Genomic DNA, 17,736 nt, shown 5'->3' on the forward strand with positions numbered 1-17,736 from the left:
GTGACAAGCTCAGCCATCTCTGACTTCTTAGTTGAAGGAGCATCCAGGGAAAAACTGACAGGAGTTTTGCTGGGAGACAGTGAACTTACACACGAAGTTTCCATACCTAGATGCTTTGAAGTAACTGAGAACTGGAAGTTAATCAACAAAACAATCCATGGGAAGTGAAGGATATTTAACACTTAGGTGCAGTATAGAGATTTTCTGGAAACCTTTCTGGAGCCTGCTTTCTTTCCTTCAGTTTTTACTATGGAGTTTATTAACTTCTGCCTGCAGACTTAGTGTAACACATTGCTTCCCTGACAGCACTAATGAGGGCCCAGACATTTTGTTGTACTGGCCTCCAGACCCTGTTTCACTGTGACCTAAGGCCTGCCCAGCCCCAGGGTTTGGGGACGTGTGTTTTTCCCTCAGTCCTGGAGTCCTCATGTTTGCCCTGGAGGGGGCGATGTGACACAGTGGGAAGAGAACTAGAAAGTTACTAGCTTTGCAGCGTTAGGCCAAGCTAAGTAACCACTTAGGCTGTAAATTTCCTCATCTGATTCTACCATTCACATTCCTTATTTACTTCTCAGGTCTAGCACAGTCTCATCTTCTCACTCTTAGTTTTTTAAGAGTAATGTTTCCAAAGTAGGTGGTATGCAAACTGATCCTCTAGGCAGGGTATAACAAGGAAAAAAACGGGCAATCAATTTTACTGATATTTAAACTATAGGTTGACACTTACCTCCATCTGTATATCTGATAATATACATCAGGTACAGAAAGCGAAGTAGCCAGGGGGAGGATCGCGGGGACACTATACCTGGAGAGGCCAACAGTGTGAACCTCCATATTTGTTTGCTAAAATCCTGTTTGGATGTGTTACAGTTAACCTCTGTCTGGTTGAGGAGTTTTTCAGAGTGTACAGTATTATCTCATTTGCATGATATGAACCTTGCTGATTGAATAGGCAAAGGGCTTAAAAAGATTCCTGCAAAGAATTTGCAGATTGAAGTTTCAGATTCAACCGAAGATTGAAGTACCAATGCAAGGACACATGAACAGCAGGCAGCAAGCAGAGCTGGTACTTCTATTTATGTTATGAGCTTGTTTTCAGTCAGATGCAAAGTGCAAAACAAATGATCTAAGCAGATGGAAGAGGAATCAGTAAAAAAAAAAAATTACAAAAACGCTTACAATTATTAAAAATACTCTTTGATATATAGGTTTATATGTACCATTGAGTATATTTGTGCTTTAAGGTATTTGCTTAATGGTAGTTTGAGGCTAATCTGGTCAGTTGAGATATTTTAAAATTAAGCATTTGGAATATGAAGACAAACTTACTAAGCTTTTATGAGGCGCGATTATAGTCATGTGCTAATTAATATCTTAAAATTTTATTAAGTTGATAATATTTTTATAAGTTTCTTTTGGAGATTTCTTACTTTAAGAGTAAATGACAGGACTTCACTGGTGGTCCAGTGGTTAAATCTACCTGCCACTGCAAGAGTTGTGGGTTCAGTTGTGGGTTCAGTCCCTGGACTGGGAAGCTCCTACATGCCGCAGAGCACCTGGGCTGCAACTAGTAGGCCAGCGCTCTGGAGCCCAGGAGCCGCAACTACTGAAGCCTGTGCGCCTAGAGCCTGTTCTCTGCAGCCAGAGAAGCCACCGCAATGAGAAGCCCATGCATTGCAACTAGAGAGTAGCCCCCTGCTTGCTGTGACTAGAGAAAGCCTGTGTGCAGCAATGAAGACCCAGTGTGGCCAAAATTAATTAATTACTATTTATAAAAAAGAGTGAGAGGAGCTACCCCATGTCCAAGGTCGGGGTGGCAGCTGAGAGGAGCTACCTCACGTCCAAGGTAGTGGTATGGACCTAACAGAAGCAGAAGATATTAAGAATAGGTGGCAAGAATACACAGAAGAACTATACAAAAAAGATATTCACGACCCAGATAATCACGCTGGTGTGATCACTCACCTAGAGCCAGACATCCTGGAATGTGAAGTCAAGTGGGCCTTAAGAAGTATCACTGCGAACAAAGCTGTGGAGGTGATGGAATTCCAGTTGAGCTATTTCAAATCTGAAAAGATGATGCTGTGAAAGCGCTGCACTCAATATGTTAGCAAATTTGGAAAAGTCAGCAGTGGCCACCGGACTGGAAAATGTCAGTTTTCATTCCAATCCCAAAGAAAGGCAATGCCGAAGAATGCTCAAGCTACCTCACAGTTGCACTCGTTTCACACGCTAGTAAAGTAATGCTCAAAATTCTCCAAGCCAGGCTTCAGCAGTACATGAACCATGAACTTCCATATGATCAAGCTGGTTTTAGAAAAGGCAGAGGAACCAGAGGTCAAATTGCCAACATCCACTGGATCATTGAAAAAGCAAGAGAGTTCCAGAAAAACATCTATTTCTGCTTTATTGACTATGCCAAAGCCTTTCACTGTGTGGATCACAATAAACTGTGGGAAATTCTGAAAGAGATGGGAATACCAGACCACCTGACCTGCCTCTTGAGAAACCTGTATGCAGGTCAGGAAGCAACAGTTAGAACTGGACATGGAACAACAGACTGGTTCCAAATAGGAAAAGAAGTATGTCAAGGCTGTATATTGTCACAATGCTTATTTAACTTATATGCAGAGTACATCATGAGACACGCTGGGCTGGATGAAGCACAAGCTAGAATCAAGGTTGCCGGGAGAAATATCAATAACCTCAGATATGCAGATGATACCACCCTTACGGCAGAAAGTGAAGAGGAACTAAAAAGCCTCTTGATGAAAGTGAAAGAGGAGAGTGAAAAAGTTGGCTTAAACTCAACATTCAGAAAACTAAGATCACGGCATCTGGTCCCATCACTTCATGGCAAATAGATGGGGAAACAGTGGAAACAGTGGCTGACTTTATTTTTCTGGGCTCCAAAATCACTGCAGATGGTGATTGCAGCCATGAAATTGAAAGACGCTTACTCCTTAGAAGGAAAGTTATGACGAACCCAGACAGCATATTAAAAAGGAGAGACGTTACTTTGTCAACAAAGGTCCATCTAGTCAAGGCTGTGGTTTTTCCAAAGTAGTCACGTATGGATGTGAGAGTTGGACTATAATGAAAGCTGAGCGCAGAAGAATGGATACTTTTGAACTGTGGTGTTGGAGAAGACTCTTGAGAGTCCCTTGGACTGCAAGGAGATCCAACCAGTCCAGCCTACAGGAGATCAGTCCTGGGTGTTCATTGGAAGGACTGATGTTGAAGCTGAAACTCCAATATTTTGGCCACCTGATGTGAAGAACTGATTCATTTGAAAAGACCCTGATGCTGGTAAAGATTGAAGGCAGGAGGAGAAGGGGACGACAGAGGATGAGATGGTTAGATGGCATCACTGACTCAATGGACATGAGTTTGGGTAAACTCTGGGAGTTGGTGATGGACAGGGAGGCCTGGCATGCTGCGGTTCATGGGGTCGCAAAGAGTTGGACACGACTGAGCGACTGAACTGAGCTATAAAAAAGAGTAAAAGAAAAAAAAATCCACGAACTTTTCTTCTTGTTTTAGTAAAACTGACTGAAGTAATACATAGACAAATGAACAATTCTAATTTGGTGACAAGCTGAAAATCCATCCTTTGTTAGCAAATAATGTTTAAATACTCATAGAAGAAATTGCTGAGGATTTGAAGTAATAAATATTATACCAAATTATGGAGTTTGTGAGTATTCCTGTTTGTCTGAATATAAGTTCGGAGGTTATGGTTTTTGGTTGAGTTCATTTTCATAACATATGGAGACCTGCCTCTTTAACCCTCCAAAGCATTAAAGGAAAGAAAATATACCCTAATGACTTAAAATTTTATTATGAAACAGGACATATAAAGCATAAAGAATAATACACTGTACCCAAATCAAAGCTAATAGAGTTGGTACCCCCCCTGCAGTCACATTATTCTACTTCCGTCTCCAGAGGAATTTAGTTTTTCTGAATTTCTGATGCATGTTTTATGTGCACTTGTAAAGAATTTGATTTTGTCATTATTGGATGGATTGTTTCACAAATGTCAATTAGGTCTAGTTGACTGATAGTAAAGTTTAGTCCTGCCATATTCATCTTGGCTTTCTACTTGTATCCATCATAGAGGAGTGCTGAATCTCCCAAGTAAAAGTGTGAATAAGTCTGTTTTTCCTTTTCAGTTCTTTCAGTTTTGCTTAGTGTATTTTGAGGCACTGTGGTTAGATACGTAGACATTTTGGATTGTTATGTCTTATTAAAAAAGTCTATATGTTATAGGCCCAACAATACAATATTATAGATAGTGTTTTACCTATGTTGTACTAAAAAGCAGTTGTTTTTTAAATCAGATAAGAGAATGAAAGAAAAGAAATAATATAATTGTACTGTCTTTAAAAATAAAACTTTTTTTTTTGGCCACACTTCTTGGCTTGTGGGCTCTTAGTTCCCCCATCAGGGATTAAACCTCTGCCCTTGGCAGCGGAAGCACAGAGTCCTAACCAATGGACTGCCAGGGAAGTCCCTAAACTTTATTTTTTTAGAACAGTTTTAGATTTACTGAAAAATTGAACAGTAATAGAGAGTTCCTAATGCATCCTACACCCACTGTTATTAGCATCTTATACTAGTGTGGTTCATTTGTTACAGTTAATGAACCAATGATGACATGTTACTTATTATTAACTAAAATCCATACTTTATTCAGATTTCCTTAGTGTTTACTTAAAGGCCTTTTTCAGTTCCAGAATCCCATCTAGGATACCACATTACTTTTTGTTGTCGTGTCTCTCTGTCTCTTTTTTTTTTTAAGTTGTCGTGTCTCTTAGACTTCTCTAGGGTTGTCAGTTTCTCAGACTTTGCTGGTCAAGTTTTTGATGAAACAAGACAGTTTTGAGGAGTACTGGTCAGGTATTTTTGTAGATTTCTCCTCAACTGAGATTTGCCTAATGTTTTCCTCATGATTAGAAGGGGTTTATAGGTTTTGGGTAGGAAGACCATAGAGATAAAATGCCATTTTCATCACATCATGTCAAGGGTACCTATTGTCAACATGGTTTATCACTGTTGACCTTGAAACTTAATCACTTGGCTGAGGCAGTGTTTCTCAGGGGTCTCCACTGTCAAGTTATTTCCCTCTTTCCCATCACCTCTTTGGAAGGAAGTCACTGGGTGCAATTCACATTTAAGGAAGGGAGAGTTATGTTCCACCTTCTTCAGGGCAGAGTCTCTGTGTAGTTTATTTGGAACTTTTCTGCACCGGATATTGTTGATTCTTCATTTATTAATTTATCCACTCATTTGTGTTAGTATCAACTTAAAGATACTATTAATACTTAATTAAATTTTGTTGCTGAACTTTTCCACCTTTGGCCATTAGGAGCTTTTTCAGTTGGCTCTATGTCCCTTTGATACTCTCCTATTATATGTTTTTTTCCTCCCAGAACTACTTGCTCTACTATCAATACAAGAGGATCCATGCTCATCTTGTGTATTTCTTGCCTCAGGCATTTCTCTGGGGAGCCCTTGTTCCTTTTATTGGAGAACGGTATTATAAACAAAAATTTGGACCCTAAAGGTGCTCCTTGCATTGTGGTACTGTTGTTTCTAGGTCTTCTCAGTTGCCAGAGCGAGGACATGTATGTGTTCAGTGCTCAGTAGCGTCCGACTCTTTGCGACCCCATGGGCTGTAGCCCACCAGGCTCCTTTGTCCATGGGGATTCTCCAGGCAAGAATACTGGAGTGGGTTGCCATGCCCTCCTTCAGGGGATCTTCCCAACTCAGGAATTGAACCCAAATCTTCTGTGTTTCCTGCATTACAGGCAGGTTCTTTACCTGATGAGCCATCAGGGAAGGAGATATTATGTGTATACTAGTGCGTATACATAAACATACCTACAAACACTTTTATTTGTAACTGTATATCTATATATAAGTTCTCCGTGAACTCACAGTGATGTCTCCATTGTGGTTCATTCCATTACCACCTGGATCATTCTGGCTTCTCATCTTGCTTATCTGTAACCTCACACTTCACCATCTGCCATCTGTTTACTTAATTGTTCAATTATGCATACATGCGTTACAGTATTAGAATTGTTAGCTCACAACCCTGGAGAAGGAAATGGCAACCCACTCCAGTACTCTTGCCTGGAAAATTCCATGGACGGAGGAGGCTGATAGGCTACAGTCCATGGGGTCACAAAGAGTCGGACACGACTGAGCGACTTCACTCACTCACTCAACCCTGGGAATGGGCTTCCCAGGTGGCGCTAGTGGTAAAGAACCTGCCTGCCAATGCAGGAGACGTAAGAGACGTGGGTTTGATCCCTGGGCTGGGAAGGTCCCCCCGGAGAAGGGCATGGCAGCCCACTCCAGTATTCTTGCCTGGAGAATCCCCATGGACAGAGGAGCCTGGCAGGCTAGGTCCATAGGGTCGCAAAGAGTTGAACACAACTGAAGCTAATGGACACATAGGCACGCATGCAACCTGTGGGAAACTAGAGGACAGTACTTATGTGTATTTTATTTTGCTTTTAATTTTACAGACTCCATTCACTTCCAGAGTTACTTAGGTCACTATACTTTTCTCCCTATTCACTGAGGTTGGTTCATTTCTTTGTAATACAGTTAGATTGTTTTGTCATATTCTGCATTTCATCCTGGAATCCTCTGACCTCTTAAATGATTAAAAAAATTTTTTTACATAAAGTTTCACTCTGTGTTGTAAATTTCTTTTGTTTTTCACAAGTGTGTAGCGTCAGTGTCCACCATTACAGTATCATACAGAAGTTTTATTCTAAAAATTTTGCTGTTTTACCTATTCATTCCTCTTCTGTTTGTCCCAAATCTTTGGTAACCACTGATCATTTTATCATAGTTTTTTTTCCTAGACGATCTTATAATTGGAACCATATAATATGTAGCCTTTTCATACTGGCTTTTTTCACTTTGCAATATACATTTAAGCTTCATGTCTTTTCTTGACTTGATAGTTTATTTATTATTGCTGAAAAATATCCCATTTATGAAGGTAGTAGTTGGTTTATCTATTCCCCATTGAAGGGCATCTTGGTTCCTTTCAGTGTTTGGCAGTTGTGAATAAAACTGGTATGAACATTTGGGTGCAGGTTTTGTGTGAATATACATTTTCCACTCAGTATTTATAGTATTTATTGGTTAAATACCTAGTGCAATCACTGAATTGCATGGCAAAACTGTGATTAGTTTTGTAAGCGGCTGTAAATCGTCTTCCAGCCAGGCTGCCTGTGCATTCCTACTAGCAGTGGATGTGAGTTCCTGTTGCTTCACGTTCTTGTCAGTTTTTTGGATTTTAGCCATCCTTATAGGTGTTTGGGGCTTCCCTGATGGCTCAGATGGTAAAGAGTCAGCCTGCCATGTGGGAGACCCGGGTTCGATTCCTAGGTTGGGAAGATCCCCTGGAGAATTCCATGGACAGAAGAGCCTGGTGAGCTATAGTCCATGGGGTCACAAAGAGACATGACTGAGCTATTAACATATGCACACACACACACACACACACACACACAGTTGTGTTTAGTGGTATCTCGTTGTTTTACTTTGTAATTTCCTAATGACGGATGATGCTGAACATTTTTTCATATGCTTACCATCTATATAACTTCTTTGATAAGATATCTGTTCAGATCTTTTGATTATTTTTCATTTGGGCTGTTTTCTTATTGTTGAATTATGAAAAGAGTTCTTTTCATAATTTGAATATAAGTTCTCCATCAGGTATATGTTTTGAAAATCTTTCACTCTGGCGCTTTTCATTCTGTTAACAGTATCTTTTGCAGAACAATTAATTTTAATAAGATCCAATTTTTCCTTTCATGGATCTTGCTTTTGGTGTTATATCTAAAAACGTGTTCATTCAGTTTGGCCTTGGGCTTAGGTCATTAAATAACCTTTTCTAGGAATTTAACAGTTTCAACTCCTTCAGATTGAAGAAACTTTGCTTATATTCTCACAGCTAGGACTCTGGTCCTCTCTCATTTTGTAGACCAAAGCTGTACTGTGGTTCTTCTCTTGTTTTAAATTTTGCTTCAAAGATGTTTATTATTGCACTGTTCATAATAGTAGATAGTTGGAAATATTGTCAACAGTCAAGGCGCAGATGAATGATTGTGATAAATTCCATTCTCTCATTCAAAATTATGATTTGAAGAGTATTCAGGGATGTGGAAAAGGTGCTCAAATATATTGTTCAGGATTTCCCCCAGCTTTATTGAGGTATAATTGACAAATAAAATTGTATATTTGAAGTGTACAACATAGTTTGATAAATGTGTACATTGTGAAATGATCACCACAGTGAAGTGAATTAGCCCCTTCTTTCTTGTGTGTGTATGGTGGTGGTTTGAGATATACACTCTTAGCAAATTTCAAACATGCAGTAGAGCATTATTAACTATAGTCACCAACCTGTGCATTTGGCCCCCAACTCATCTTTTAAGTGAAAGTTTGAATCCTTTGTATCTCCCCATTTTCCCAACTCCGCAGACCCTTGGAACCACCAGTCTGCTCTGCTTTTTTGACTCCCTGTAGATTCCACATATGAGTGAGATTGTATAGTATTTATTTTTCTCTGGCTTATTTCACTTTGTGTTCTGATTTTTTTAATTGGGTGGAATGAAGTTCCTAAGTTGAGTGATTAGGATCCACTGAAGTGCAAGCATGTGTGCATAAATGTATCTAGTGGATTTCTCTGCATATTCCCAGGATGAACTACAGGAAGAAGGGGTTGCAGGGTCCTGAGATCACGGCGTCATCGAATTTTATTTGTGCATTCATGTGGACAAAGATTTTGGCAGTTGAAATGGGAAAAAAGGGTGGATATGAGCATGATTATGAGGAAGGAAATGGCAGTGTTTGAAATCAAGGTTAGTATGTGAAGTGGATGATAAGAAGGTGTTGGTTACTTCTAGATTATGAGGCTCAGAAAAGGCAAAGTGCCAGGAGTCCGAGTGGAAGGAAGAAGAGAGATGTGTTTATATTCACACAAGTGTTTATCTTTAAAGTCGTATCAGGAAGACAAGGACACATAATCAGGTTTGGTAGTAAGACTGGGCTTCCCAGGTGGCTCAGCAGTAAAGAATCTGTCTGCTAATGCAGGTGACATGGGTTCAGTCCCTGGGTTAGGAAAATCCGCTGGAGAAGGAAATGGCAGCCCACACCAGCATTCTTGCCTGAGAAATTCCATGGACAGAGGAGCATGACTGGCTGTAGTCCGTGGGATTGCAAAGGAGTGGGACGTGACTTAGAGACAGAACAACAACAACAAAGTGCTGATCTTTAAAGTCGTATCAGGAGGACGAGGACATGTGATCAGGCTAGGTAGGAGGGTTAGATCTTTGTCAGGCGTGGACTATTAAAATTGTAATTACAAAGATAGAGGTATCAGTATCCATGAAGCTCTGGGATGGAATCACCTCAAGGCTGAGGGAAGTCATTTATAGTCATCTTAATTTTTGTGTACCCCATACATTTGGATTTTATGAAATCTGAACTATAAGATTGACTGAAATGGAAAGTCTTGAATATTTTAGTTTGAGTTCCACAAAAAGCTGACTCTGGGATGGAATCACCTCAAGGCTGAGGGAAGTCATTTATAGTCATCTTAATTTTTGTGTACCCCATACATTTGGATTTTATGAAATCTGAACTATAAGATTGACTGAAATGGAAAGTCTTTAATATTTTAGTTTGAGTTCCACAAAAAGCTGACTCTTAGACAAGGATTTGAGTGCAAGTATGAGATTTTGTTTTGCATGTTATTCCTGCAGATACTTGTAGGGGACCAGGAAGTGAATAGGGAAGGGAAGTTAGCAAATAAAGGCTTTGTTATCAAACAAGTTCCTACTGTGGGTAACTGAAGCTTATTCCCACCGGGAGCTCTGGGAGCTCATATAACACATGCCCTCAGAGTTAACCCTTAAGGGGCTTCCCTGGTGGCTCAGTTGGTAAAGAATCCAACCGCAATGTAGGATACCTGGGTTTGATCCCTGGGTTGAAAAGATCCCCTGGAGGAGGGCGTGGACCCACACCAATATTCTTGCCTGAAGAATCCCCATGAACAGAGGAACCTGGTGGGCTACAGTCCATGGGATCACAAAGAGTTGGACACGACTGAGTGACTTTCACATGCACAAGGGGCAAGGTAGGTAGAGTATGTATATACCAACTACATCAATCATTAAGACTGTTTGTAGGAAAGGGTAAATTTATAGTATTTTATAGTATTTCAGGCCTGTCATGCAGAGTATGAAATAGACTTTAGAGGTCAGAGAAAGTCTGGTTTCTCTATTAAAACAAAACAAAAGCAAACAGAAATAAAGAAAAGCAGATCCTATCAGTCAGTATAGAAGGATTCAATAAAGGTCAGGAGATATGGAAAATGGGAGCACCCTACTAACTCTTTCCTTAATACCCTGCCATGCAATTCCCACATCTTCAGCTCATTTTCTTTGGGCCATCAAAACCCCACGCTGACTTACATGAGTTAGTCTACAGCATGTCAGGACTAGTGCCAGGTGTTCTTTATAGAGCATTAAATCCTGGGTCATGGGCCGAGTGCTGCCATGTCAGCACACTTTGTCTTATCTTACACTTGGCTCAGGTTGAACACTCGTCAATTACAGGTATGTTCTTCCAGTTCCTGTTGGTGCCTGTCTTCAGGTCCAGCAACTGTTTTGATGAATCCTCACTATTCTATCCAAAGTGGGGCCAGCCCCTTCCAGTTCTGTTGATGTGAATGAGACTGGACCCTGGTTATTAGCCTGGAAACAGGGAGGAGGGTGGGGACAGATTCTCAGGTGGGTCAGCATCTTTTGAGGCATGCATCTCAGAAGAGGCCTTTGCATGGGCTTTAGGCTGAGGAGACAGCCCTTGTAGCAAGAGCAAGAGGGCCACTTCTGCCCCAGAATGTTCAGGAGAATCTTGGCTGGACTGTGAATTCACTGTTCTTTAAGTTGCCTACCTTCGTAATTTGAGCCTGATTTTTAGCACAGTCTGCCCTCAAGTTGTGGGAGCTGAGGGTTCCTTAGAAATTGCTGCCATGGAGATCATCTGGCTGTCATAGCTTGCTCTGAGTTGGTACTTGACTGATTTAAGTCTTGACATTTTCTTTCTTCTGTGCATCAGTCCTTCTTAACAAAAGCTCAACCACTGAATTGTTTTTAAAATTCCTGGTGCTCCTATCTCTCTCAAATGTGAAAGCTATTGCATAAGCCAGTCATCTTCTTCTAAGTGTATCCCTTACTAGTTTCACCACATCAAGAATCTTAGTACTATCCGTGCAGCAGCAGAGCAGGGGTTCTCACCAAGCCACTTACTTCTAGCACTGGGATCCTTGTTGTCTGTTTGGTGAGTGATTCACTTACAGAATTCATCTCAGAGGTCTGTTTTACAGGATCAAATCTGTCTTCTTTTGGATTACCCTAGAAGAAAATGATCTGTAAGGACTCAAGTGCAATTTTTAAAAAAAAATTTCTTTTTTAGATCCTAGAAAATACTGGTGAAAGAGTGGAGAAGTGAGACAGAGAAGAGAAAGTAGTAGTAGATAAGCACCCATATCAGTTGCCATGTGAGCAAAGTTAATTCCAAAGGGGAGCTCAGCAAGTCAGTGAAACACATGGCCTCAGAGTTAGTCCCTCTGATAGGTAAAGAAGCTGGATTATTTATATATTAACTTCCATCACTGGGAGGACTGCTGTCCAGGGATGTTAATCCCCTGGTACTTCTGGACTGCACTGCAGGTGTCAAAGCCTTCAGTGGCCAGAAAAAGCCTCAAATAAAGAAATGCAAATACTGGCAACCGGAAGTTGATAAGTTATGCATCAGAGTAGTAGTTTGGGTAATGGAATAAAGGCAGAATATCAGCAGGTGCACCTGCTGGTGCAATTCCATTGCACCTGCTAAGTTAACAAATAAGGTCAGTATTGGGGCTTCTATTGAATAACAAGCTTTTCTTGCATGTTGGCTTGGTTTTGAGAGTTTTTCTAAAAATACATACAAGTATTTCTGGATATAAGTCTTGTGTCAGACCTGTGATTTGCAGATATTTTTCTCCCAAAGTGTAGCTTTTGTTTTCTTATTGGTTTCTTTCATAGAACAGAAGTGTTTAATTTTGGTGATGTCCAGTTTGTTATTATTGTTTTCTTTTGTTCTTTGTGCTTTTAGAGTGATGTATCAGACCATGAAGATTTTTTCCTTTACACTTTTACATTTATGTCTGTCTTCCGTTTTGAATTAATTTTTATTTATGGTGTGAGGTATAGGTCAAGGTTCATTTTTTTGACATAAGCATAACCAGTTTTTCTGACACCAAGACTGTCCTTTTTCATTGAATTTCTTTTGCATCTTAAAAAAAAAATCAAGTGGCCATATCTGTGTGCCTCTGTATCCATACTCTGTTCTCTTTCGTTGATCTGTGAATTTGTCCCTTTGTCAATATCATACTGTCTTGATAACTGTAATTTTTTAGTAATTCTTAAAATTGAATAGTATGTGCCTCCAATGTTATTCTTCCTTTCCAAAATTTCTTATCTGGCCTGTACCTTTAGGTTCTCCATATAAAATTTAGGACTGTCTATGTTTACAAAAAATTCTGCTGGGGTTTTGATTAGGCCATCTGATTAGATGATACGTCTTTCTTCAAATTTTTGACTCCTGTAGTTTCCCAGCGTAGCTGCTTTTATTGATACTGCCACTGCCTGGCTGGAGTGGGAGAAAATGAAGAAAAAGAAGAGAGAAGAAAAAAGTGCTGGGAAGTCTCTCCCATTCTCTCTGGATGGGCTTTAGACTTCTTTCTTCTCTTTAAGCTGTAACTAGAGGGTTTTTCCCAGATTCCTCTGTGTGTGTCCCACAGTGCTAGGTTCAGGGGTTCATGCTGTGATGAGTTCAAGCCAGGGGTTCAAGAGGGAAAAAAGGATAAACTCACCAGCTGTTTGGTGGTATTTTGGATTCTGTTGTATTCTTTCCCAGTCCACCTGGTGATATTTACTTTCACCAACCTCAGATAACTCCAGCACACATTCCGTGCAGGTGTATAATTTGATGGGAGAGTAAGGGCTTCCCAGGTGGCTCAGTGGTTAAAAAAAGAATCACCTGCCAATGCTGGAGATATGGGTTTGATCGCTGGGTTGGGAAGATCCTCTGGAGAAAGAAATGGCAACTTGCTCCAGTATTCTTGCCTGGGAAATTCCACAGACAGAGGAGCCTGGCAGGCTACAGTCCATTGGATTGCAAAGAGTCTATTGGATTACATGACTGAGCACAAATGCACAAGGTCAGTTTGTGCTGACTACCTTAGTAATATCTAAAACTTCCTGGGGGAAGATTATTAGTAAATGTATACTGACACAGCATTTTGGAGGGCAATTTGGCAATATCTACCAAAATTTAAAATGTATACAGCAATGAAGAATGAATCTTAAAGTAATTAATAAGGCAGTTGCCAAGGATAAACTTACGATAATGGAAGTGAAACTCAAACCCTTGTGAAATGTGGGATGATTGTTGTCATTGTGACATGGGAACATGCTAACCAAACTGAGCCAGTTGTTTGTAGTAGTGCAGTATTAATTACTGTTGCTTTAGGTTGGGTTGGCATACTCTTTCTTAAAGGACCAGATAGTAAAGATTTTAGACTTTTCGTGCCAGATGCTTTTTGTTGAAAACACTCAACTCGGCCTTTGTAGTATGAGAGCATCCATAGACAATAGATAAATGAATGGGTGTGGCTGTGTTCCAATAAAACTTTATTTGCAAAAACAGGTGACAGGTCAGATCTGGTCCAGGGTAGTATAGTTTCTCTAGTTTAATTATCCCTGCTTTACATGACCTCTTGCTTGCAGTGCTGTAGTATTTTTACATGTAGATGTGGGCTCTGAAGTGGCATTGGCAGTACAATATGTTTTTATTAATTTTTTCAAATTAATCTGGAAATAAAGATAAAATTTAGAAAATTGTCCTGAAGAACTTAGGGATCTCCAGGAATTCTTAAGATTCTACTTTGGGAAAAATTGATTTAAAGAAAAAAGTAGAAGAAATATAATAAATTATATATTTTATAAAGGATATTATGATTCTCTATTTTAATTTGTGTTTAGTGTTTACACTTTGTATTACACAGTGAGAGACCAAGTTTTGGATAGGAGGGAGGAGGTTTTTGAATACCCTTTTTCTTTATAATTACAGGCTACTGGTCCCAACTGTTGCTTTTTCTCTAGGACTTAGATTTCATTAGATTTTTTTTTGCTGTTTCTGGTTGCTTTTTCTTCTGCTTACTTTCCTTCTATTTAAAACTGTTTCCTCTTGGGGGCAAATTGTCAGGTAACCATCACTTACTATTTGGTACATTACAGTGATTTAGGAAAGGGATAGTTTTAATGATCAAAATATTAATTGCAGAATGTTAAGGAATATATTTACATTTTAAATTTTCTTTAGGCTATAACTAAACTTTCACAGGCACTTTGTTTTAATGGTTATGTAATTTGTGTAGTCATCATTTAATTTATGATTCTAGCACATTTGAGAATGTTATGTAAATAACTGCATAATCTACAGTAGTTTAATCTGCTTAGGGAATTATTTAGCATATGCTATTTGTAGATATTTTTTACTTCATAGAGTAAGGCAGGGTTTAGCTGAAATTATCACAAATTTTACATCAGTAAGGTCCATGCAGTGGGCTATTGTGTTCTAGCCTTTTAAGCATAGAGATTTGAAATGTATTTAGAAACAAAAGTTGTGAAAGAAGTTTAACGAAAGGGTTGCAGTTTTGCTCTATTGCTTCTGCATTTTGTGTCCTTGGGCAGGTTAGTGTTCTTTTCTAGATATCTGTTTTCTAATCTATAAAATGGGATAGTAATAATGCCAGCACTCAGAATTGTTGGGAGAATTAAATGAGATAATGCATGGAAAGAGTTTTATTTTTAAACAAAGTGACTGGCATAGCATAAGTCATGTGATTAAAGACATGTTTAGGAGTTCTTTGAATTTGTGCATGAATTCCTCTTTCAGTACTTTTTAATATAAAAATAAAAGATTTTATTTATATCTTTTATGTGTAAGCTAATTATCTTAATGTTTTTATTATTATAGCCTTTCATTATAATTATTATCTAAATTATTTTTAATAACATGTTTATCTGTGTAAAACAGTAGGAATATGGGGAAGTTATCTTGACTAATCCAGGACTCTGTAGAGAAAATAAGGTTAAAAATAAGACATGGAAAAAAAAATAAGACATGGCCCCATATTGTCAGCACAAGAAGCAAGTGTATGAGCTCGTTTAAGTATTGACTTTATAGTATTTTAGAAGCTGTCAAATAAAGGGACAACAGTTTGTCTTTTTCTGCCTTGGGCTTCCAGTTTACTTTTATTGGTGTCCTTTTAATGTGTATGTATACAGCTTGGTTTCCTGTACCTCTCCACAGCAGACTGATAAGCACTTGGAATTGTCAGATTACACATTTGTTTACACATTTGCTGACTGTATTCTTCTCTGTCTCTAGGATGATTGAGGAAAGTGGGAACAAGCGGAAGACCATGGCAGAGAAGAGGCAGCTGTTCATAGAAATGCGTGAGTCTTCTGGAATCCTTGTTTGTATTAATGTGTGGGAATGTCTTTTTTTCCCCCTGATCAAATCAGAGCTTTAATCAGAAGTTTTATGTTACAAATTTTAGAAAGAGAGGAATGGGAGTTAAAGAATCATGCAGTTGGAGGACACCAAGCCAGAGCATTACTTTAATTGAATTAACTTGAATTGCTTTCTTAAGCAAGGTCGTAAATAATGACAAATATGTTACCTAGAATATCTGTGAGTTTAAAGCATGCCAGTCAATTTAGACCTCTTGTAATAACTCCATTGTTACCATGAGCTTGCAGGTGATGATAAATAATACATTATATAAATTACCTTACTGTAGATAAAGACTCCAGTGTAGGGAGGACTAAGTGTTAGAACAACACTTAAGAGCTATAGGAAGAAGTAAAAGCAGGAATATGTACTTTGGTCTGTAACTTTACTATATACCCTTTAAAATCTTCTGTTAAAACATTCTTATATATTGTTATTTATTCTTATATATTCCTATATTCTTCAGCAAAGGGGTCACCTTTTCATTGACTTTTTAATATATTTACTGAGAATCTGTTATGTTCCAGGCACCATTACAGGTGCTAGGGTTATGTGTTAATCGTGTCCTAGTCATGTCTGACTCTTTGTGACTCCATGGACCATAGCCCACCAGGCTTCTCTGTCCATGGAATTCTCTAGGCAAGATTACTGGAGTGGGTTACCATTCCTTTCTTCAGGGAATCTTCCCCACCCAGGGATTGAACCTGTATCTCCTGCATTGCAGACAGATTCTTTACCATCTGAGCCATATAGGGGAGAACAAAACACAGTCCCTGACTTCACTCATACTGTTTTCATTTTAAAGGGAAACTGACAAAAATGGAAACCAAATAAATAATAATTCTTGATACTAAGAATTATCTGGCATGCACTCTCATGGGCATGTGAGAGAGCATGATTGGGGAGATATTTAAAGTAAAAATTGGGTATTCTTCAAAGAATTGGGTTGATTGCTTAGTGAACGTTATCACTGACACAAACTTCTTATAAATTACCATTCTGTCTAACAAACTCAAGAATATGGATGGTCTTGGGAGATGTTTGGTGGGTGTGACTGCAAGAGTCACCTCTGTTTTTCCACAGAAAGAATTGCATTGGTGGTGATGGTATCTGCTATGGGAAGCCCCACTCTTATTTCCAACATCACCCCAAATCTCCAGCATAATTACCTTCTAAGGATGCAGAAACCACTGTTTGCCACCCTGATGACTTGGCCCTGTCATCCAGGTGTTGAGTTGACTTTAGTATGTCGATTTTGAATCTAATGATCTTTCTCTCTGCTCTTTCATTACTCTTAATGGTTAGTTTATAGACTTCTACTTAGGTATTATAGATAACTACATGTATATTGCCTTTTAAAAAGACTTAATTTTCAGAGCAGTTTTAGGTTCATAGCAAAATTAAGAGGAAGGAACAGAGCTGTCTCATGTACACGCCTTGCCCTGACACATGCATGGCCTCCACCACTGTCAACTCTCATACCAGAGTGGAACATCTATTACAACTGATGGACCTACATTGGCATATCATAACAACCCAAAGCCTATGGTTTACATTCTGGTTCATTCTTGGTGGTGTACATTCTACAGAACTGTATAATTTTTAAGGAAAGGCCATTTTGACTCACTTTTGCAATACTTATACCTCTTTTTCATGACCTACTGACTATACAGATATTATAGTTAAGAGTGGGGAGGATAGCAGACATTCTTGTCTCATTTTTTACTTCAGTGGGAATGGATGTAATATTTCACTATTAAAATGATATTTGTTACAGGTTTTGTACCTTTCATCAGGTTAAGGAACTATTTTTCTGTTCTAATTTACCAAGAGTTATTACTGTTATTTTCTTTAAATCATGAATGAGTATTGAATTTTATCATTTGTCTATGCTTCTCTTGAGAGGAATGTATTTCTCCTTTTAAAAAAATTGAGATATAGTGACATATATTTCTCCTTGACTCTCTTAACATACATAATTCTGGAGCCAACAATCTTTTTCTTAAAGGGCCAAAAAGTAAATATTTTAGGATTTGCAGGCAATATGATTTCTTTGTCATAGCTACCTTTATT

The 17,736-nt window shown here is 38.8% G+C and overlaps 1 protein-coding gene across 14 annotated transcripts in view; it reads left to right on the forward strand.

Moving 5' to 3' along the window:
• The window catches only part of DTNB (dystrobrevin beta), a 233,742-nt gene that overhangs the window by 12,743 nt on the left and 203,263 nt on the right, over window positions 1-17,736 (forward strand). For all 14 annotated transcript variants that reach the window (XR_006269517.1, XR_006269516.1, XR_006269518.1 and 11 more), the window contains exon 2: window positions 15,538-15,605. Coding sequence is in view for 11 of the 14 variants with exons in the window: in XM_043469166.1 (XP_043325101.1) it covers window positions 15,539-15,605 (67 nt within the window). In the remaining 3 variants the exon portion in view is untranslated. The remainder of the gene's footprint in view (window positions 1-15,537; window positions 15,606-17,736) is intronic.

Source organism: Cervus canadensis, chromosome 5 (assembly GCF_019320065.1).
Source record: "Cervus canadensis isolate Bull #8, Minnesota chromosome 5, ASM1932006v1, whole genome shotgun sequence".
In the NCBI taxonomy this organism is placed as follows: domain Eukaryota; kingdom Metazoa; phylum Chordata; class Mammalia; order Artiodactyla; family Cervidae; genus Cervus; species Cervus canadensis.